The 24,516-nt window shown below is 39.2% G+C and overlaps 1 protein-coding gene across 1 annotated transcript in view; it reads left to right on the top strand.

Annotated features, from left to right (window-relative positions):
- TRPM3 (transient receptor potential cation channel, subfamily M, member 3) overlaps positions 1-24,516 on the top strand; it is an 805,178-nt gene that overhangs the window by 488,840 nt on the left and 291,822 nt on the right. The window contains 1 exon segment of the mRNA XM_006834915.1: positions 331-505. Within this exon segment, the coding sequence (XP_006834978.1) occupies positions 331-505 (175 nt within the window).

The raw sequence follows: 24,516 nt of genomic DNA, 5'->3' as shown, positions 1-24,516 counted from the left end.
TTCCTGTCTTATAGCTCCTGGCCAGCGCTCTTATCTATACACCAATTTCTTCCCCTCTCTCCTCACCCTAGACCCTCTCCTATAAAGTATGGGCATCAATGCCTTTCCCAACCTCACCTGAGAACTGTTGAGGTAGGGCAAAGTAAAACAGACCTTAGTGGGAAAATGCTACTGTATTTTCTCTCAGTATTTTATCCCATCATATGTTACTGCCTCTCCTGTGCTCAGTAATTTTAGTTTGTGTTTTTTGTTTCTCCTTTTTGTTTCTTTGGTTTGCTGGCTTTGTGTTCTTTTCTCTTTTTTTCCGTTTCTTTTCCTTTTTAACTACAGGAATCGGTCAAGGTGTTCCAGTGGTGGCGCTCATTGTAGAAGGAGGACCCAATGTGATCTCCATTGTTCTGGAATACCTTCGAGACACACCTCCTGTGCCTGTTGTTGTCTGTGATGGGAGCGGACGGGCATCTGACATCCTGGCCTTTGGGCATAAGTATTCAGAAGAAGGCGGGTAGGTAATTTACGAGGACCCGTGATAGACTTTTGATGTGAAGCCCATATTCAAAGCTTGGACTATCTCAGTTAAGCTCTTACATCAGAACAGGTTAAAAACATGGTATCTAAAGATGCTTATCATGAAGGGTGGTGGTCAAGAGCAAGGCAACATATTTGAAATGTCCTGAGACATGAGAGATTTCATGAAAGCTGGACAGGATACTGGAGCACACAGATGCTAAAGAGAACAAGGAGAATAGAGGGCATCATAGGATGTGGTCTCCTCCTTTCTCTTCTCTTCTCTTCCTCCCAGTCACAAGAAGCAGGAGTGGGACTTTAACACATGAATCATAGCAAATCAGATGAGGCTAGGGTAGTTTAGTAAGTTATAAAGACTCCTAGTGTGGTGTCATAGCATAAACACTGGACTGCTAACCTCAAGGTCAGCAGTTCACACCCAGCAGCTGCTCCTTGGAGATGTTACACAGGGTGGCTATGTGTTGGAACCTACACGACGACACTTGATAACAACAGTAAATTATAAAATGCTGAGGTGCCAACTTCCAGATTTGGCTTCCAAATGCCAATGTTACAAAGTTGTTTTAAATATTTGGTGGCTGCGCTGTCCGCTTCCTTTAGAGTAGAATTTTGGTAATGGTAACCGCTTGGATTGTTTTTTAATCTCGTCTTGAACACCTTATGCATTTTCCTTGATCTAAACAACACTTAATGCTCAGTCCGTTCTCACTCATGGATACCCACTGTGTAGCAGAATGGAATTGTACTCCATAGGGTTTTCAATGGCTCATTTTTTCAGAGTAAACTACTAAGGCCTTTCTTCCAAAGAGCTTTTGGGTGGACTCAAATTGCCAGTCTTTTAGTTAGCAGCCAAGAGTATTAGCCATTTGTACTATCCACAGACACACACATCAGGTCGCTGTGAGGCAGACAGGACTTAATGGTAACTGATTCCCTGGTATAGCAGCACCCGAAGGCTGCTTTCAATTGTTCAAAGTCCCCAATTTCAGGACGTCTTTCTTTTGCAGCCCTCCCCTCCAGGCTGAGATCTCTCCCATAAGCTGAACAGTAAAGTACACTGCCTGATTGTTGTTAAGTGCCATCGAGTCAGTTCCGACTCATGATGACCCTGAATAGGGTTTCCAAGGTGTGGCTGGTGAATTTGAACTGCCTACCTTCTGGTTCAAACTAACCTTATGGTCTAGTGCTTAGACTATAGCACCATTCCTTATTGTTAGATTAAAGTAATTCATCCCCAAGAGTAAATGGATTTAAGGAAACAAACTGGGGGGAGGTAGACTGTTAAAGTTTTAAGTAAGGACCTTTTTAACCCAACTGATTTTTCTAACATGAAATTAGTGACAACAAAGAAAAGCTGCAGGAGATGGAAGTCTTATATATAAGCCTTTCACAAATATATGACTATATTAACATGTTTATATATGAATATACTAATATGCTCTGGTAGTGTAGTCATTACGAATCGGACTTCGAACTGGAAGGTCAGCAGTTCGAAACTACCAGCTGTTATGCAGGAGAAAGATGAGGCTTTCTGCTCCCGTAAAGATTTACAGCCTCAGAAACCCTGTACAGGGTAGCTATGGGTTGGAAACGACTCGACGGCACTCAACAACAAATATGCTAATATATTCATAAATATATGAACATAGTAATATCCTTAAGTATGGGCTCCTGGATCAGCTTTGGACTTAGAACTGCAAGGTCGGCGGTTCCAGCCCACCAGCTGCTCCTTGGAAACCTATACAGGGTCTCTATGAGGCAGAACTGACTCAATGGCATTTAACAACAATAAATATATGAGTATGTTTTTGTTAAGAGCCATCGAGTCGATTCTGACACATAGCGACCCTGTATTGGGTTTCCAAGGAGAAGATGGTGAGCTTGAACCACTGACCTTAGTTAGATTTCAAACAATGTTGCAGTCTGATGCATTAGCCCACAGCGTCACAGCAGAACTCCTACATAGTGGTGTTAATATATTTTAAATATACATAAAAACATTAATTCAGACATAATTATACATGTATTTTATAAATAGAAAATAAGTGTCTACTGGGTGCCATGTACCATGCTGAACACTGGAAATAAAAAAGCAAACATTAACACACTATTCCCACCTTCACACTAAGTAGTGAACTGACCCACATAGAATCATGTAACAAAAATAACCAGTGAGTTGACCTATTCAGGATACTCTGTCCTCCATGTCTGCTTTGCCCAACATGCCTTAAAATAAAGGGACTCAGCTGGAACATGGCATAGGAGGGAGCTCAATGCTTTCCTTCTCTACAACCCCCATCGCCTTCCTTGCATTTGCAAGGAAGATTTATCAATACAGGAACCCTTCCCAGTTAAAACAGGAACCTAACCAGTACTGTTAGTTGTCAGTGCCATAGAGTCAGTTCTAATGCATACTGACCCTGTATAGGGTTTCTGAGGAGTGACTTGTAGTTTTGAACCACTGACCTTGTGACTAGCTGTCCAGTGCTTATTTTCTACAGTGCCACAACAGAACTCTTGGAGAGTGGGACTAGACCCAGTTAAAGCTTTTGATACCGCTGCCAAAACCTAACTTGGTAAGGTCAAAGTTGCAATTTGCTTTTCTAACTCTGATTAAATTGCTTTTCACGTCTTAGTAAATACTGAGCCATTTTGTGGCTACCAAAAGCCAATCACACTGCTGTGGAGTCTATTCCAAATCATAGTGACCCTGTAGGGTAGTAGAACTACACCACAAAGGATTTCTGAGACTGTAATCCTTTACAGGAATAAACAGCATCGTCTTTCTCCCCTCAAGCAGCTGGTGGGTTCCACCAACCTTGATGTTAGCAATCCAATGCTAACTCCCTGTGCCACCATGACTCCTATTTATGGTTGCTGTTAAATGCCATGGAGTTGGTTCTGACTTATAGTGACCTTGTACAGTGTTTCCGAGGCTATAAATCTTTATGGGAGCAGAAAGCTTCATCTTTCTCCCACGGAATGGCTGGTAGTTTCGAACTTGCAGTTCACAGACCAATTTGTAACCACTATGCTACCAGAGCTCCTTCCATTTATGGTTAAGGAACTGAAAAAAAAGAAAACCTTGTCCAAGTGTCTCATATCTCTCACCAATCAGATTTCAAGCTTTCCAAGTGGGCTTTGTTTTTATGAAAGCGTTAGCCATGGTTCTCATTGCTTTAATCTAGAAATTACTTCTTTTTTAAAGAAAATGAAGACTATACTATTTTTAGTTTTGATTTAACTCTGGCTTTCTCGTATTTACTTATCTGATTGCATTAATGCAATATAGACAAACTGGCATTCAGAATACATGTTTCCTTTTCAGGAAGTTGTTTTGTATTTTGCTGTTGTTTGCTTTTTTTGTTTCAGGTAAATTATTCACTTCAACATTGCAGATATTCTAGGTCTATACATCACCGAAGTCTGAAGTTAGTTCTTTCATTATGTATAGACCTTGGTTTGTGTACCTTGAAAATGTTAAAATCTTTGATAAAGATGTCATTTATAGTTCTCTTTTAATGTGGAAGAAAAGGCTATCCTTTTTATAGCTTGATTTGAATCCAGATTTTGTAATCACGAGGGTTTAACACAGAGAAGTGACATGCCCAAGGTCACACAGCCCACAATTCCAGACTAAGATTGGTCCTGATGCATTATAGAAATTCAGTGAACTGTGTTTTGTGTTGCATGCTTCAGTGTTTCTCATACAGCACTCCAATGATATGCTCTTCTTCCTTTTTACATTTTTATAATTTCTGAAGTTTTACCTCATTCTATATATTCCACAAAGATGCAATCAGTGCATTCCTGGATGCAAACCAATGTTTAAGCTGATCAACTTTACATTATGTGACCTCTTTTCCTTTTTCCACCCAGACCACTATCCTCCAACCCAAAAATTAAGTCAAAATAATGTTATGGCCATTAAACTTTAACTGATAGTTTCAGTTTTCATCATTTCGTGATCAAAATGTACAAAACATGATTTACATGAGACCCATAGAAACACATGAACAATAACTGATTTTTTAAAAAGGGCATGCGCAAAACTCATATGAAGACAAAAAAATGAAGATTTAATTTTATATTTTGGACTTTTTATAAATTAGTAACTTTAAAATTTTAAGAAACATTTAAGAATGGTTACTTTAAAAAAAAAAAAAAAAAAAAAAAAAGCCTAAAGCAGTGTTTGTTGTATTTTCCAATCCTACAGGAGCTCTGGTAGCGTAGTGCTTATGAATTGGGCTGCGAATCTTAAGGTCAGCGGTTCGAAACTACCAGCTGCTCTGCGGGAGAAAGATGAGGCTTTCTCCTGTAAAGATTTACACCCTCGGAAACCCTGTACAGGGTCGCTATGGGTCGGAACTGACTCGATGGCACTTAACAACAACAACAGTACTAAGGCTGAAAGTTATCTCTTGATACAGGAAAGCAAATTCATCATGATGAAATGAAGTCAAAATGTTTGTGTGCCATTTGAATAATTGCCAGAAGTAATCATGTTTATTTAGCTTGGTTACATAACATCCTGGTTTTAAAATATTTGCCTGTTAACCATTAAGTCAGTGGTTGGAACCCACTAGCCAGTCCATGCCACCACTCATCTGTCAGTTTGTTGTACTTTGGCAGTGTGCATGTTACTGTGCATCTGGAAGCTATGCCACTGGTATTTTAAATACCAGCAGGGTCACACATCTTAAACAGGTTTCAGGTGAACTTCCAGACAAACACAGGCTAGGAAGAAGGAGAGATAGACTTGTGCATTTTTAGTCACTGAAAATCTTATGAATAGCAGTGGAACACTGTCATATAGCACCAGAATATTGAATACTGAACCATGATTAAGAGCACCAAGATACTGTTAGACACAGCACCAGAAGATGAGATCCTCAGGTTGGAAGGCACTCAAAATACAACTGGGGAAGAGTTGCTTCCTCAAAGTAGAATTAACCATAATGACACAATGCAGTGAGGTCTTTGGGACCTTCATTTGCTGATAAGGCACAACTCAAAAGGAAGAGGAACAGCTGTAAACATCCATTAATAATTAGAACATGGAATGCACTAATATAAATCTAGGAAAATTGGAAATTGTAAAAATACAATGGAATTCATAAACATTAGTATACTAAACCCAAGCCATGGTATTTTCAATAACCTCATATGCGGGTGAACACTGGACAGTGATTAAGGAAGACCATAGAAGAATTGATGCATGTGAGTTATGGTGATGGAGGAGAATATTGAAAGTGCCATGAGCTGCCAAAAGAACCAACAGATCTGTGTTGGAAGAAGTGCAGCCAGAGTGCTCCTTGGAAGCCAGGATGGCCAAACTTTGTCTCTCATACTTCAGACATATTCTCAGGAGGGACCAGTTGCTGGAGAAGGATACCATGTTTGGTAAGGTGGAGGGTCAGAGAAAGAGAGGAAGACCCCCCAGTGAGATGGATTGGCAAAGTGGTACCATCAATGGGCTCAAGCATGGCAACAATAGTGAGGTTGGTCAAGGATCCGGCAGTGTTTCATTCTGCTGTGCATAAGGTCGTTATGAGTTGGTACCGACTCGATGATACCTAACAACAGTGAGATGAAATGAACTAGCACTGGCAATTTTGAATCTGACAATCACATGGTTTACTATGCCAGAAATGACAAATTGAAGAGGTATGGTGTCACAGTCATCATCATAAAGAATATATCAAGATCTGTCTTGAAGTACAATGCTGTCTGTGATAGGATTATATCCACACACCTCATATGCAAGTTCAGGGTGAAGCTGAAGAAATTTAAAACAAGTCCACAAGAGCCAAAAATATGATGGATCTCTGAGGAGACTCTGAAACATGCTCTCCAGCATTGAGATGCTACAGCAAATGGAAGAAATGAGGAGGTTAAAGAGCTGAATAGAAAATTTCAAAGAGCAGCCTAAGAAGACAAAGTCAAATATTATAAAGTGCAAAGACCTAGAGTTAGAAACCCAAATGGCAAGAACTTGTTTAGCATCTCTCAAGCTGAGTGAACTGAAGAAAACTTTAAGCCTTCACATTCAATATTGATGGATTCTATGGGAAAAATATTGAATGATGCAGAAAGCATCAAAAGAAGATGAAAGAAATACACAGCAATTGTACCAAAAAGAAATGGCCAATGATTCACAGTTTCAAGAGGTAGTGTATGATCAGGAGCTAATGGTTCTGAAGGAAGAAGTCCAAGGTATGTTGAAAATATTGGTAAAGAACAAGGGTCCAGGAAATGATGAAATACAAATTGAAATCTTTCAACAAACTGATGAAGCACTGAAGACATTCACTTATCTATGACAAGAAATTTGGAAAACAGCTACCTGGCCAACTGATTGGAAGAGGTCTATAGTTGTGCCCACTCTAAAGAGAGGGGACAGTATCAATAATATATCATACAAATAAAATTTTGCTAAAGATAGTTCAAAATGGCTGCAAACATACATTGAGAGAGAACAACCAGAGGTTCAAACTAAATTCAAATGAAGATATGGAATGAGGATATCATTGCTGATGTCAGATAGATCTTGGCTGAAAGAAGATAATACCAAAAATAATATATTGACTATACAAAGGCTTTCAATTGTGTGGATCATGACAAGCTATGGACAACATTGTGAAGAATGAGTATTCTCAAACATTTAATTGTACTCATAAGGGAGTTGTTCAAAAAGAAAAAGGGAATACTGAGTGATTTAAAATTTGCAAAGTTGTGAACCAGGGTTGTATTATTTCACCATATTTATTCAATCTGTATGCTGAGCACATACTCCAAGAAGGTGGACTATATGAAGAAAAATGTGGCTTCAGGATGGGAGGAAGACTTATTTTATTGACAACCCACAATATACAGATGATACAACCTCGCTTGCTGAAAACCAAGAAAACTTAAAAGACTTACTGATGAAAATCAAAAACCAAAACCTTTGGTATGGGTTGCACCTCAGTGTATAGAAAACAAAAATTCTCACGACTGGACCAATAAATAACATCCATATAAATGGAGAAAAATTGAAGTTGTCAAAGAATTCAAAATTTTGCTCACATCAACCATCAACACCCATGGAAGCAGCAGTCAAAAAACCAAATGACACACTGCATTAGGCAAATCTTCTACACAAGACCACTTTTTAAAGTGTTGAAGAGCAAAGATGTCAATTTGAGGACTATGGTGTGCATGACACAAGCCATGGTATTTTCAGTAACCTCATATGCATGTGAAAGTTGGACCGTAAATAAAGAAGACCACAGAAGAATTGATGCATTTGAGTTATGGGGTTGGAGGAGAATATTAAAAGTCCCATGGACTGCCAAAAGAACAAACCTATCTGTGTTGGAAGACCTACAGCCAGATGCTGCTCCTTGGAAGCCAGGATGGCCAGATTTCAATGATCATACTTCAGGTATATTATCAGGAGGGACTAGTCCCAGGAGAAGGAGATCATGTTTAATTAAGTGGAGGGTTGCAGAAAAAGATGAAGACCCCCAACGAGATGGATTGGCATAGTGGCAGCAGCAATGGTCTCAAATGTAGCAACAATTGTGAGTTGGCACAGAACCGGGCAGTGTTTCATTCTGTTGTGCTATGAGTAGGTACTAACTCGATGGTACCCAACAAAAACAACAACAACAAGCCATTACACTGGGAAAATATGTGGCTTTTTACATCCAAAATATACTTTTTAAAAAACTCTTTGCTGTGAATTGCATGAAGGTTACAGAGCAGAACATCCATTTATATTCAACAAACTCATACCTTTCATTTCATCTCAATGATTGTAATCACCTCAATGTAAAATCCATTATCTGACTTCCCTCTGTATTCCTTGTTTTCATTCCTCCTTCTTTCCCAACTCTTTTGAACTTTGTCCTTAGGTAAATGCTACCTTCTTGATTTTCAATGATTGACATTTCTGTGATGTGCATTATCTTATCAGTGTTGTCGTCTCCCCAGTAACCTGTTGCTTGCCTGAAAGTTTAGCTACAGGGTAAGCTTAGTTCCAGACCTAAAGGGTGACCAAGGGCCATAGTCTCAGTGCCTCCATAAGAAATAACAGACTTGGAAACCCTATGGGGCTCTCCTTCTCTCTTCTATAAGGTCGCTGTGAGTCGGAATTCACTCAACAGCAGTGAGGTTTATGTAGCTGTATAAGAAAGTCTGTAGCCATGCAAATACAACCAATTTCAAAAATCATTTCCAAATAACAATTTTTCAACAATGTGCTCGCTTTTTGCTAAACAAAGTCAGCCTACCTAGGTTACATTCACCAGGAAGGATTTCTGCTTTAATTTCCAACAAATTTCAACATAACTAACTACAAATAAATATAAATGCTACCTTTGTATTTATTGAAATATATAGGTTGGCTGGCTTATGTGATCATATAATAATTGTGAGTGCCCGTACCTATAAATTTTAATATGAAACTCAAACACATCTTGTTTATGGAACCTTCATATCAGTGCTGATTCAAGATCTTGAAATCGCTTTTTACTTTGTAGTCACTTTGGTAATTTAAATATTAATTTTTAAAGTTTATTAGATATGATGTTTCAAAATAATACTTGTCTCAGTACTAAAAATCTGTATATTCAGCTACTTAGCTTTTCATTGTATCATCTTGAAGGAGAAAATAAAAATTTGGATGCCTTACTTTTTAGACAATTGTGAACTTTATGTATTTTGTCATTGAATTTCCTGTTATTAACCGCCTTCCAAGAATGTAAATTTGAGACAGAATAGCTTTGGAAGCAAATTGTAATTGGAAAAACTGATCGCTTTTGTAGATTAAATTACTTGAGGTAGAGAAAGACAGACTGTAACTATCACAAAGCAAATGGATTTGGATAGGCTAAGAGCTGATTGTAATTAAATTCTTAGGCATGTCTCCCCATCTATGCTCTGCCGGAAAGATATGGTCAAGCTCCATTTTTCCCTGCATAGTTGCACCAGATTTTCTATTTCCCTTCTGTCATAGTTTGGAATCAGTCACAAATCATCTTTCCTAACTATATTTCATTATCTTAGAAATATTATCACCTTTTGTTTCTGAGTTATGGCTGACTGAATACTATTATATACATAATACCATCAACACTCATGGAAGAGCAGCCAAGAAATCAAATGACGTATTGCATTAGGCAAATCTGCTGCACAAGACCTTTTTAAAGTGTTGAAGAGCAAAGACGTCAGCTTGAGAACTAGGGGCGCCTGACCCAAGTCATGGTATTTTCAATAACCTCATATGGATGCAAAAGCTGGACAGTGAATAAGGAAGATCGTAGAAGAATTGGTGCATTTCAGTTATGCTGCTGGAGGAGAATAGTGAAAGTGTCATGGACTACCAAAAGAACCAATAGATCCGTTATGGAAGAAGTGCAGCCAGAGTGCTCCTTGGAGACCAAGATGGCCAAACTTCATCTCTCATACTTTGGACATATTGTCAGGAGAGACATCATGTTTGTTAAGATGGAGGGTTAGAGAAAAAGAGGAAGATCCCCTGTGAGATGGATTGGCAAAGTGGCAACATTAATGGGCTCAAGCGTGGCAACAATTGTGATGTTGGTCCAGGACCAGGCAGTGTTTCGTTCTATTGTTCATAGGGTCACTATGAGTCGGTACCGACTCGATAGCACCTAACAACAACAATAAATAATACAGATAATAGATTAATGCTACCCAAGTATGGTAGCATACTGTATATGACACTATATAGAATATATAAAAAGAGTCCTGGTGGCACTGTGGGTTAAGCATTGGATTGCTAACTATGAGGTTGGTAGTTTAAACCCACCAGCTGCTCCTTGGGAGAAAGATGAAGCTGTTTACTCCCATAAAGATTTACAGTCTCTGACATCCTACAATTTCACTATGAGCTGAAATGGCATATAAGATTTTGTATATAGTATGTATTCTTTATATTTTAGTAACTTCTACAAAATTATGATAAACAGAGAAAATTGAAATTGTCAAGGATTTTATTTTACTTGGATCTGTGATCAACGTTCATGGGAGCAGTTGTAAAGTAATTAAGCAACATATTGCATTAGGCAAATCTGTAGCAAAAGACTTATTTAAAAGGCACAAGAGCAAAGACATCAGTTTGAAGATTAAGGTGCACTTGACCCAAACCATGGTATTTTCAATAACCTCACATGCACGTAAAAGTTGGACAATGAATGAGGAAGATGCTAGAAGAGTTGATGCATTTGAAGTTATGATGTTGGCAAAGAATACTGAATATATACCATCGACTGCCAGAAAAACAAATCTGTGTTGGAAGAAGTACAGCAAGAATGCTCCTTAGAACGGAGGACGTCAAGACTTCATGTCACATACTTAGGACATGTTATCAGGAGGAACTAGTCCCTGGACAAGAACATCATACCTAGTAAAGTGCAGGGTCAGTGAAAAAGAAGACAAATTACAAGCTGAATTAACACAGTGACTCTAACATGCCCAAAGTTGTGAAGCTAATACAGGACCAGGAAAGGTTTTGTTCTGCTGTACATTGGGGTCGCTAAGAGTAAAACATCACCTAGACAGCACCTAACAGCAACAATAGTGTATTATATAAAAGTCCTGTGGCATAGTGGGGAAAAGCACTCCACTACTAACTACAAGGCTAGTGGTTTGAACTCACCATCTACTCCATGTGAGAAAGATGTGTTGGTCTGCTTTTGTAAAGATTTATAGCCTTGGATACCATATGTTGTTGTTGTGGTTATGTGCCATGGAGTCTGTTCCGACTCATAGCGACCCTGTACAGGGTTTCCGAGGCTGTTAATCTTTACGGGAGCAGAAAGCCTCATCTTTCTCCTGCAGAACAGCTGGTAGTTTCAAACTGCTGACTCTGACGTTAGCAGCCCGATTTATAACCGCTATGTTACCAGAGCTCCTTTGGAAACCCTATGGGGCAGTTCTATGCTGTCTTATAGGCTTGCTGTGGGTTGGAGTGGATTCTGTGTCAGTAGGTGGGAAGTTGGGAATGTATCCTCTCTATATATCTTTATACCTATCTATACATCTATGTATATATGTATCTGTTGTTGTTAAGTGCCATCGAGTCGGGTCCGACCCATAGCGACCCTGTACAGGGTTTCCGAGGGTGTAAATCTTTACGGGAGTAGAAAGCCTCATCTTTCTCCCGCGGAGCGGCTGGTAGTTTCGAACCACTGACCTTAAGGTTCGCAGCCCGATTCGTAACCACTACGCTACCAGAGCTCCATATATATGTATCTACCTCTCTCTATATAAATATAGATATGGATACATATATGTATGAAATGTGGGGAATTTCTTTTGGTGAAACTGCATTCACTAAACTCATTTTAGACTCATTTACCTAAGGTATTAAATTCTACAGATTCCAGTTTTTGTTGTGCTGGTGTGTGAAGTAGAAAGATGAACAGCACTGCCCATAGTCAGGCACACCTGCCAGGGTGCAGGATCCTGAAGTTGCCATCAGATTCCTCTGCCTGGTAATTGTCAACGTAAATCTCAGATTGCCGAGAAATGTGAGCTCGCTCCTTATATTATCAGTTAGTGAATGAGTCAGTTCTTCACAAGTGAAGAATGTCAACATGAAAAAGTATGTGAATGACTATGTATTCTGACATGCTGCTCTTCATTCATCCATATTCTGGTACTAATACTTGGGGTATTTTGGAGTCTTTGTGCCAAAAACTAATCTGGAGTTATAATGCTCAGATATCCTACAACAAGAAGCAGAATCTGTTGGAAGCAAAAGTCTTGGAGCTTTAAAGTAGCCCATATATAATTTTTTTGAAATGATCAGAGAGTGGTGCAAACTTCTAGAGACTGTTCACATTCTTATGTGTCAGTGGGATTGTAGCAGATGTTGTAGAAAGCCTTTAAGGTTGGCAGCCAACCAGGCCATTCTGTATGTCCTACAGGTACGCCATTGAATCAGGATTGACTCGATGGAATACAGCAACAACAACATCGTGTAAAATGAGTGAGCCACTGACTGACCACCTGGGGTAGTGGAATAGTATGGTATTTCAAATAAAGATCTGATTTTCCTTATTTTAAAAAAGAGCCTAGTAAGCATTCCTACATTTTTGGATTATCTGAGGCAAAAGTGTAAATGGTACAGCAACTGTAGATGGAAAATTAAACATATGTTGTATGGTTTCAAATTCTATAGCTGCATGCCCTAGCAGAGACATTACAAAAGTTTCCGCTTTTCTCCAAATACACATCACCATAAGCAAACACAGGCGAGAGTCACCAGAAAACTAAACATTCTAGAAACCCAGATGTAGACCAACATCAGATTTCTCGTTTGTACTCCTTAGGGCATATCATACTGTGCAGTAACCTATAATGTTTTCTGCTCCTCACAAGAAATTTCCATCCACTTCTGAAGCGATGCCAACGTCCTATCATTTGTCTCTATAAGATCTGCCATGAAAAGTAATTCATCTCTGTAGTCTGTATTCCAGCATGGTTCAGACATAACTGGAATGTCAAGTGAGAAAGAAGCAAACAAACATCAAATGACTTCCAGTGTCCGTTTCACTTTTTGTTAATGTCATGGTATCTTGTCTGTTTTCTAGAATTTTCTATAAGAAATCACATCAAAACTTGATTATGCTCTGTAACTATCTCAGGAAGAAAGCAAGAAATCATGGAAACACCTTGAACAAAGAATGCCAGTGGCTCTCTTTGAAGAGTTGTGTCTGTAAATGGTTTTCAAAGTTAGAAATTATTAAGTGCATACTAAGCAGCTCTGGTAAGGAGCTCTGGTAGCGTAGTGGCTACGAATTGGGCTGTGAACCGTAAGGTCACCAGTTCGAAACTACCATCAGTTCCGCGGGAGAAAGATGAGGCGTTCTGCTCCCGTAAAGATGTACAGCCTCGGAAACCCTGTGCAGGGTCGCTATGAGTCGGAACCGACTCCATGGCACTTAACAACAACAACAACAAGCAGCTCTGGTAACGTAGTGGTTACGAATCGGGCTGTGAACAGCAAGGTCAGCTGTTCGAAACTACCAGCTGCTCCGTGGGAGAAAGATGAGGCTTTCTGCTCCCGTAAAGATTTATAGCCTCAGAAACCTTATTCAGGGTCACTATGGGTCAGAATGGACTCAACGGCACTTAACAACAACAAATGTACATGGAGTCCTGATGTGGTGCTATGATCAGTACTGCACTGTGAAACCACAAGGTTGGTAGTTCAAACCCACTTATGAGTCAGACCGACTCGATGGCAGTTAACAACAACAATTATATGCATAGGAGTCCTCGTATGGCATTGTAAGGTAAGCGCTGGACTGCATGAGGTCAGTTTGAACTGCAAGGTCAGAGGTTCAAACTCACCAGCTGCTCCTTGGAAACCCTATACAAGGTCACTATGAATCAGAGCCGACTTGATGTCACTTAATCCTGTATGCATAGAATTGTTCAGGGATGAGCGAGACCTGGCCCAATGAAGAACTTTATGAAGGAGATTAAAACATAGCCGTGAATAAAGGAAACTTTACTCAAATAATAAAGGTATGAAGGGGCACAAGAACGCAGAGGACAAGCAGTTGAGTCTGGCGTTTCTGGTAAAAATGTGGTGCCTCACGTCTTATCTAAGTGAGTCCAACTCATAGCGACCTACCTTATAGGACAGAGAGTTGTTCTTCTTCTTACGTGCCATCAGTCGGTTCTAACCCATAGTGACCTTGTATAGGGTTTCTGAGGAGAAACTGGTGAGTTTGAACCACCGACCTTGTGTTCAAACTGACCTTGCCGTCTAATGCTTATCATACAGCACCACACCAGGACATCTTATAGGACAGAGTCAACTGCCCCATATGGATTCCTAGGTTCTAATATCTATGGAAGCACATCTTCTCCCACAGAGCAGCTGATGGTCTGTGACCTCTGACCTTTGTGTTAGCAGCCAAGCACTTAACTGCTGCACCACCAGGACTCTTTAGGGGAACATATTATGGTAATTGCCTACAAAATGACAATGTACTGAATCTCTTTCTCCTCCTCTCCCTTGACTATCAAAGAGTAGATCTAAACAAAACTCCATCTGAATGACAGAAAAATTTAATAGTTAACCTTCTCCTGTGTACTCATAAAGAGTCCTGGTAGCACAGTGATTAAGCACTCAGTTTCTAACCAAAAGGTCAGCTGGTCGGGCCCACCAGTTTCTTCAGTAGAAAGATGTAGCCATCTGTTAACCACCAAGATTTACTGTCTTGAAACCCTATGACACGTCTAATCTGTTTTGTACGGTCATTATGAGTTGTAGTCAACTTGATGGCAGCAGGTTTGGTTTTTGGATCTGTATGACTCAACACAAAAAAAAATCATCAATCTGAATAGGACTGAAGGAAGAGTAAAAGGAACAAATTCTGTGATACAGTGTTGTGGTGTTTTGTATATGTCACTTTATGTGTTTATGTTGTTGTTTTGTGCCGTGGAGTCGGTTCGGACTCATAGCGACAGGGTTTCTGAGGCTGTAGATCTTTATGGGAGCAGAGAGCCTCATCTTTTTCCCATGGAATGGCTGGTAGTTTCAAACTGCTGATCCTGAGGTTAGCAGCCTGATTCATAACCACTACGCTATCAGAGCTCCTTGTATGTTTCTATATATGTATTCAATTCCATTTAATAAAATCAATATAATTAAATTAATTATATGTAGTGTACTTGTTGTTAGGTGCCACTGAGCTGGTTCCAACTCATAGCGACCCTATGCACAACAGAACGAAGCAATACCTGGTCCTGGGCCATCCACTCAATTGTTACACTTGAGCCCATTGCTGCTGCCACTGTGTCAGTCCATCCCCCCGGTGGGTCTTCCTCTTTATTGCTAATGTTTCACCTTATCAAACATGATGGCCTTCTCCAGGGACTGGTCCCTTCTTAAAACATGTCGGAAGTATCAGGGACAAAGTCTCACCATCCTGCCTTCTAAGGAGCATTCTGGTTATACTTCCAACCAGATTCCAAAAGTGGTTTGTTTGTTCGTCTAGTAGTCCATGACACTTTTTAAAGTCTTCTCCAAAACCATAACTCAAATGCATCAATTCTTTTAGGGTTAGACACTGTCCAACTTTCACATGTATAAGAATCTATTGAAAATATTATGGCTTGGGTCAGGCACACCTTGGTCGTCAAACTAACATCTTTACTCTTTTAACACTTTAAAGAGGCCCTGGTCAGCAGACTTGCCTAATGAATTAAACGGTTTGATTTCTTCACTGCTGCTTCCAATAGTGTTAACTTGTGGATCCAAGCAAAATGAAATATTTGACAACTTCAATCTTTTCCCCATTTATCGCGCTGTTATTTATTGGTCCAGTTGTGAGGATTTTGTTTTCTTTGTATTGAGGTGCAACCCATGCTGAAGGCTGGAGTCTTTAATCTTTATTAGGAAGTATTTTAAGTCCTCTTCCCTTTCAGCAAGCAAAGTTGTATCATCTGCCTATCACAGATAGATATAGTGAACTTATAGTTGTACTTAATTGTATATATTTGTATGTGTTTAAAATTGAATGGAAGACTTAAGAATAGGGCTGATAATGTGACTTTTTAAATCAATCACCAGGTACTTTTTGAATGCCTGTTTAAGTCACATACTGAAACTATGAAACAAAGTATAACTTTCCTCAAGTGACATCATTTCATTTGACCTAATACAATAACAAATCATTTTCAATTGAATGTTAGTGACTGAGTTCTGAGAAGGCAAGAAGAGATATAAGTTGAAGTAAATAGAGGAAGCTTCATGGAGAGATTACTACTATAAATATTACCTCTGGGGAATATATAAAGACATAGCTATATAGACACCTGTATCATAGTATCCAAACTCCACAAGGCTGTAGCGGCTGCATTTATCTAGGAAAGTACAAAAATAAGTATTTGGTCTGCCCTTATTGTCTCACCATAAGCAGAAGGAGAGACTGACTTAGAAAACCATTTAGAGTTCATGGAAGAAAGTATCTTTGAAGGACAAAAGTTTTATTCATTTCCATTGGTCAATCTCTTCTCTGCATTGTTTAGATTGACCTCTAGATTGCTCAACTCAAGCTCGACGAGAAAAGTATGGCCTATAACATGAACATCAGGCAAACACATAGCTGAATAATCCATTATGATAAATCCCTCTCAGAGAACCACTATCCACAACGTGTAGACAGCCCATCAATGCCAACATTTCAAAGGTATCTAATAATAAAGCGCCTCTGAGATTTGCCTGCCAAACTCTTGACTTCTTGTTTTATGAAAAAGAAAAAGAAAAAAAAAAAAAAAATCAAACTAAGTATGTGGTTAACAGACTTCAGTAGGCCTGACAATCACCTGAGGAGCTTTGTAAGATGCACATTCCCCTCAATATCCTGATTTTATGTCATTGAAATGGAGCTCAGAAAACCAGACACCAAGTTGATTCCAGTGAGGATGGCCCATGGACCATACTTTTAGGAACTCCATTTGAAAACACATAGAAATTAGATTTCTATTCTTTCTTCTCCAGTGTTTCCAAGAAAATAGCATCCGTCAGTTTCTATGCCTCGGATTCATTCTCCTAACACAATTCACTGCACTGTTACCACAATCACTTTGTACCTTCTGCCAAATTTTTTCCTTGAAACTCAGATGACTTGAGAGTACTTTTAGCATGAATCACTTCATTTCTTTCTTTGCTACAGCTGTTCTTGGTTCCAAACATCTATCAAATGGAATTCTTCCCTGGATGAGAAAGTTACACCACAGAAGTAGCCATTTTGACAGGAATGATAGACTTACCTGTTCACAGTTTTGTTCATGTCAATTTCTTACAGGCATTCAGATCACTGATTTTCTTGTTTCTTTTGGAAATTATTTTCTGACTAGTTCAAAATGTTTGGCCAATTTAAAAAGTTAAAGAGGAAGAAAAGAGGACGAGAAGAGCAAAAGTTATGTCAGACTTAGATGACTGGATGATTGCTAGTGATTTGTGATAACAGTGGAGAGCCAATAAAGTCCCAGTCTCCAAATTGCCTAGGACAATTATTTTCACTTTTTAAAGCCCCTTTCTCAAATGCCATTTCAGGCAGAAGTGCAAGCTATAAAGCAGATGAGTTACAGAATCACTGGTTAAAACGGGTCAAAGGCTAGGAGCAGTAGCTCTCAAACTGTATGTTTTATCAAACAACCAACCAATAACCCAGCTGTCATTGAGTCCATTCCAACTCATGGTGACCCCATGTGTGTCAGAGTAGAGCTGTGCACCATAAGGTTTTCCACTGGCTGATTTTTCCAGAAGCAGACTGTCAGTCTTTTTCTGTAAGGCACCTTAGCATAAACTAAATCTCCAGCCTAGTTAGTAAACTAACAAGCAGTTGCATCAAAATTACCCAAAGGTCTGGTTGAAACACAGGTTGCTATGCTTCAACCCAAAACTTTTAATTCAGTAAGTCTTGTTAGGATCATGGAATTTTCATCTTAAAAGCACACCAAGGAAATGATGATGCTTTAGGCTCAGTGAGCACACTTTGAGAACTACTGACCTAGTGCCTCCCTCTCTTTCTGGTGCCTACCGACTAGTGCAACTCAACTCTGGAACCCTTCCTGAGATCTCTAGGGGTTTCTTTGAAGAATCCAGTTGAATTATGTAAATCAAGTCCCCATTCCTATGGTTGGGCTCAAGACTCTTCATTCTGACTCCAAACTCTCTCTAAAACCATTTTTCATTCAATGAACCTTCCATTTCCTTAATAGCCACTAAACTGACCTCCCCAATGCTCTCCAAATATCGTTCTGTCACTGGTCTCCTTGACTTAATATATACTCTTTTCTTCTCACCAGAAGATCTTCCCTGCCCAACCCTCCAAACCCTGATTTGACAAACGCATTCTTCAACACCCAACTGAAATTACCTCCATCGATTCCTTCTACCATCCTCATTTCCTCACGACACTTACCATCTCCAAGTGGACTATCTTTATGTAGAATTTCTAAATACATATATGAGAACATAGAATTTAAATTCACCTGTCAGCATGTTTGGAGTCTTGGTATGGCGCTGTGGGTTAATGCAGCAGACTGCAAAGCTGTTTGAACTGCAAGATTGGTAGTTCAAGCTCACCAGTCTCTCCTTGGAAACCTATACAGAGTCGCTATGGGTCAGAACCAACTTGATGGCACTTAACAACAACATTGGCTATGTTTACCTCCTCTGTTGCTTGCTAACAAGTATTTAAATTCCCTGAGTTCAAATTTCCTTAATTTGAAAATAAAAAACATTGGAATAAAAATGTTGCCTAATTCGTAAGGTGGTAAGTGTAGAATAAATGAAGTATTAAATACTAAATGTTTAACCTAGTTCTAATTATAATAGTCTTGGTGTGGCGCTGTGGGTTAGTGCGCCAGACTGCAAAGCTGTTTGAACTGCAAGGTTGGCAGTTCAAGCTCACCAGCTGCTCCTCAGAAACCCTATACAACAGAGTCACTATGGGTCGGAACTGACTCGACGGCACTTAATAACAATTATAATAATAATTTGTATCTACAAATCATCACATATTAGTTGTTCAGTAATTGTTGACTTCCTTGTTAGCCACTCACCTTGCACCCTATTCCAAGTTTGAATCCATTAAAAAAAACCATCATGGAATATCATTATTCTATTTCAGTTTAATTTCTTGCATTGAGATGTTTATTAATCTACTTAATTTCTAGTAAACGTTTCTCTGAAATTATAGATTAAAGAGGTAGAAGAACTTTAAAACCACAAATACATTTAAAACTCATCTGAGTGAGGCTAAAATAATAAACTGCCCTAGTATTTAATGCCTCCACCTGTAAGGAAATTACTTTGGAGTCAGCCTGGTTTAGATTAGAAGATGCAACAATTGCTAGAAATATTGTAGCTTAACATCTCTCCCAGGAGTATAATTAGTAGTAAGTAATGTTTAGATGTTAGGTGCCATCGAGTTGGTACCATAGCAACCTTATGCATAAGGTCGTTATGTTCTGAATGGATTCCCCAAAATTGCCCAGGCAATTCTCAGATTATTTTTGACCACAGGATTTATGAAACCTACATACAGCAATGGCACCTGCTACAAAAACGTCTTCAGCTAGAGAACTAGTAAGATTCATTAAAGAAGAATTTTGGAGTGGTCTCAAGGTTCTTCGTTTATTGTCTAGAAAAGTCTCCATTCTGGTTCAATAAAATCTTCTCCTAGAACTGATATGTATTTTTGTGCTTTCTGTGGACAATTCAATGTAAAAAAGTTATTTAGGGGTCATCAGAGAGCTGAGATCCTCTAAATAACTTGAAAAAAAAAAAAAGAAAGAATTAAATCTTCTACCACAGAATCCATAGTTCAGTGCCTCCAAGACAGACCTAGAATTTGGAGTTCTCTAACTCCTGGTGTGGTACTGTGGGTTAATGTGCCAGACTGCAAAGCCATTTGAACTGCAAGGTTGACAGTTCAAGCTCACCAGCTGCTTCTCAAAAACCTTATACAGTCCTTATACAGGACTGCTATGGGTCGGAACTAACTCGATGGCACTTAACAACAACAACAACTCATTTGTTCTCTTTATTTCCATCATTTACTCGCATATTTTGAGATTTTATGATCCCTAGAGCAGGGATGGAACCCTAGTGTGGTGCTCTAGGATAAGCGCTGGACTGGACAAGGTCGGCTGTTCAAACCCACCAGCCACTCTCAGAAACTCACTATGAGTTGGAACTGACTCATTGGCACAAAACAGCAACAGAGTACAGATGGCAAACAATTGAGTGTCAACTCCAATCAATTGGTAATACTTCCTAGAGGGCTAAGAGGAGAATGATTGTGAGGCCACATCTGTATTTATAGGAAGTACAACTGGTATAGCTTAATAGTGTTCACTGTAGGAAGAGAAGGTCAACATACCATCATGCCCCTCATGCACTAGAATGAAGCCAGAATCGTATACATGTCCCCACATACTAATGCCAGGCAATTGTCAAGTACTGCATTGAATTATAAAGCCAATGGGGAAAAGAAGAAACCCATCAACCTAGAAGATATTCAGGGAATGGAAATAGTCAACTTTTTATGAACACAGTGAATGGCATCAGTTTTTTAATTTATCCAATGACTTTTCCATGCAGGAATTATGCATAGGATATGAAAGATAAGATGTTCTTTACTGTGTAATACTGTTTGGAGCTGGACCAAAGGACCAGTCTGTTGATCAACCTGTGGAAAATGTCTAAGAATAATTTACCAAAAACACTTATACACAAATCCATCAGAGAAAAGTAACCAAAAAATATATGTATTTACCAGTATATTCTCCCCAGAGAAGGTTTTGGGGTTTGCAAATTACTCACAGAATTTAGATTTACTCTTTCTCCACATTTCTAATCTTCTCCTCTTTGAGCATATTTGAGAAAGTGAAATTAGTAGCTTTTGAAGCTTCTACAAACAAAAGCTTGATCTAAATGCTTTAGTTCATAAACACTATCAGGAGTCCTGGTGTGGCACTGTGAAATAATGCACTAGACTGCAAGATCAGTTTGAAATGCAAGGTTGGCCGGTCTATACAGGGTCACTATGGCTCTGAACCAACTTAACAGCACTTAGTAACATCATTATTGAAGTCCTAGTGTGGTGCTTTAGGATAAGCACTGGAACACAAGGTCAATTGGAACTGAAGGGTCGGCGATTCAAGCTCAGCAGTAACTCCTTAGAAACCCTATACAGGGTCGCTATCAGTCGGAACCCACTAAACAGTACTAACCAACAAAAACATTATTATTATCCACATTTTATAAATGAGGAAATTGAGGTTGGAAAGGCCAGGAAACTTGCCTTATACCTCACACCTAGATGCCCTCTGCCCAGATTGGGGCTGGAAACTATGTTCTTAGATGCTACACCATATGCCTCCTGGGAAGATGGGACCCAGTAATTGCGAAGTTTTCATTTGTTTGCCCCAGAGTTGAATTATTTAAGACAATAGAGCAGAGCCTGAGGGCTGTACCAAGCTTCCATCACATGCTAGGGAGTTCTCTGAATAAATGTTGGACCAACATTCACTGCCGGTCAGGTGAAGGGGTCTCTAGGGAGCTCATGTATCAGACAGTTGATTCTGTCTTCTATACACAGGCTAAATAAAAAAAATTTAACTATCCCCCTTGTCTGGCTATGTGCAATGTTCACTGATGGGATTTCACTTGAAATAAACTCAAAAGGCTTACTCTCCTTACAGTTTTGGCAGCAAAGGGGCTAACTGGCTATGTGCAGTTCTATATCCTTTGGCAACACTTCACTTGATGTACTTGAGCATATGCTGAAAACCAAGGCAAGGGAGAGAAGAGAAATTACAGGGCTCTATCTCCACAGGCACCAACCAATACGCTTCAGGATTTATTTTTTACCTAAATGCCTTTCCAGTCTTTGCCTAATGTTGAGCACTTGGCAGTCTACCTCAAAAGGAGTGCTGTCTAAAAGATGTTTCTGGATGTAATGCTGGAAATGTTATCTGTGCTGCCCAACAGGATAGCTATTGACCACATGTGACCACTTAAATGTGGTTAATATGACCAAGAGACTGAATTTTAAATTTTATGTCATTTTAATTAGTTTTAAATAAAATATCCATATGTGGCTAATGGGTCTATTGCTACATGGAATATCTGCAAATAAACAAATCTGTCTTGGAATAAGTACAGTCAGAATACTCCTTAGATGTGAGAATGGCAAGACTTTGTTGTCTCATGTACTTTGGATAAATTGTCATGAGGGACAAGTCCCTGGAGAAGGACATCATGCTTGGTAAAGTGAAGGGTCATAAAAAAAATTAAAAAAAAGCAGACCCACAATGAGATTTATTGGCACGGTGGCAGCAGCAATGGGATCAAGTATAATGACAATTGCAAAGATGTCACAGGATCAAGCAGTGGTTCATTCTGTTGTGTGTAGGGTTGCTCTGAGTCAGGATTGATTTAACAGCACCTAACAACAATTACAAGGAGCTCTGGTAGCATAGTGGTTACAAATCGGGCTGCGAACCTTAAGGTCAGCAGTTCGAAACTACCAGCTGCTCTGCGGGAGAAAGATGAGGCTTTCTACTCCCGTAAGGATTTACACCCTCGGAAACCCTGTACAGGGTCGCTATGGGTCGGAACCGACTCGACGGCACTTAACAACAACAACAACAACAACAACTACACGCATTGCTAAACAAATTCCAAAGAAAAGCTTAGAAGAACCTTTCTAGACTGATACTAAAGTAAGATTAGACATAAGATTTCTCCCAGCCTTGGGACAAGGCTCATTTGTGTCTGCAATTGATCTTCAGTGATAAGTAGGACAAAGAATCCTTCCCTGAGTGTCATTCTCATCTTCTCCAATCAATGTTTTCTGGAAATGATAGACAGCAGTCCATTACAGTCACCTGCGAGTTAAACATGAGCCACCATTTATCTCAAGAGCTGCTCTGAGGATTTCCAGTTATGGTAGTAATGGTGGTGATGTGCCATCAAGTTGGTTCTGACTCATAGCAACACTCTATAGGGTTTCCACAACTGTATATCTTTACAGGAATAGAACATTTTATCTTTCTCCCATGGAGCAACTGGTAGATTTGTACTGCTGACCTTGCCATTAACAGCCCAGCTAATAATCCACTATGCTACTAACAGGATAGCTATTGACCTTCATTAAATACTTCATTAAAAGGAACTTTGGGCACATGGCAAGCAGGGGAAGCAACTCTTGGAAAACAATGAGTCCTTGAAATCACAATTCTGAGTCTTCTCACATACAAAAACCATAATATACTGACTCAGGGATAAAACTGAAGACATCTCCATCTGTATCCAGTCGTTTAAACAATGAATCTCCAACTTACACTATCACAGTAAGTTGAGTCTAGGTATTTAGGACTTTCTCATGTGGCACTGTGGAGTAAACCATAAGGTCAGCAGTTCACACCCACCAGCTGCTTCTCAAAATTCTCTAAAGGGTCACTATGAGTTGGAACTGACTTGATGGTACTTAACAACAACAAAAACAATTTATCATCAGAGATTCTTCTTTCCTGATTCTCTAATTCCAACTCTGACATTTACCAGCTATACAATCTTAAACAAATATGTTCACCTCTGAGGGTCTCAGGTTCTTCATCTGTAAAAGAGAATACTTTAAAGTTGTAACATCTCTCTAGCCCCTCAGGAAATTTTTCAAATTAATGCCTTCCCTAGAACATATACACTTCAGAAATATCAAAGTCTAGTTTTAGGAGAAGATCACAGTTAAGTAATAGTTCTGGTCCTAACATCTATTTAATTTCAAGACTATTTAATAGTGATGATTTTAGGGATTCTTAGTATCCATTTGTTTATTTTTGCATAACCTTAATGAACATAATCTAAGAACTAATGGGTTCTTCCCCTTGATGCTCTGGCTAAGTCTTTTGGAATCATGACCTTTCCATCCCATTCACAAACCTGTCCCATTCAACTTCTATAGAAATAACTGATCATTCTTTTCTCTGTTGGGTGCTCTCTTCTAGCTAATCAGCACACCAGGTGCCCTGCTTCAGCTTGCAGCAGCACAGAATTCTCAATAAGAAAAACAAAAAAAAAACCTCTGCCATTTATTAAACATCCCCATACTTAGTCAACCTGTATGCTGAGCAAATAATCAGAGAAGCTTGGTTTTATGAAGAAAAATGTGGCAGTAGGATTGGAGGAAGACTTATTCACAACCTGCGATATGCAGATGGAAATAACCTTGCTTGCTGAAAGTGAAGAGGACTTAAAATATTTATTGATTAAGTTCAAAGAGCACAGCCTTCAGTATGGACTGCATCGCAATGTAAAGAAAACAAAAATCCTCACCACTGGACCAATAAACAACATCCTTATCAACAGAGAAAAGATTGAAGTTGTCAAGGACTTCATTCTTCTTGGATCAACTATCAACACTCATGGAAGCAGCAGTC

This window comes from Chrysochloris asiatica, unplaced genomic scaffold (assembly GCF_000296735.1).
Source record: "Chrysochloris asiatica unplaced genomic scaffold, ChrAsi1.0 scaffold00014, whole genome shotgun sequence".
Classification (NCBI taxonomy): Eukaryota; Metazoa; Chordata; class Mammalia; order Afrosoricida; family Chrysochloridae; genus Chrysochloris; species Chrysochloris asiatica.
This window is presented reverse-complemented; position numbering and strand designations above follow the sequence as displayed.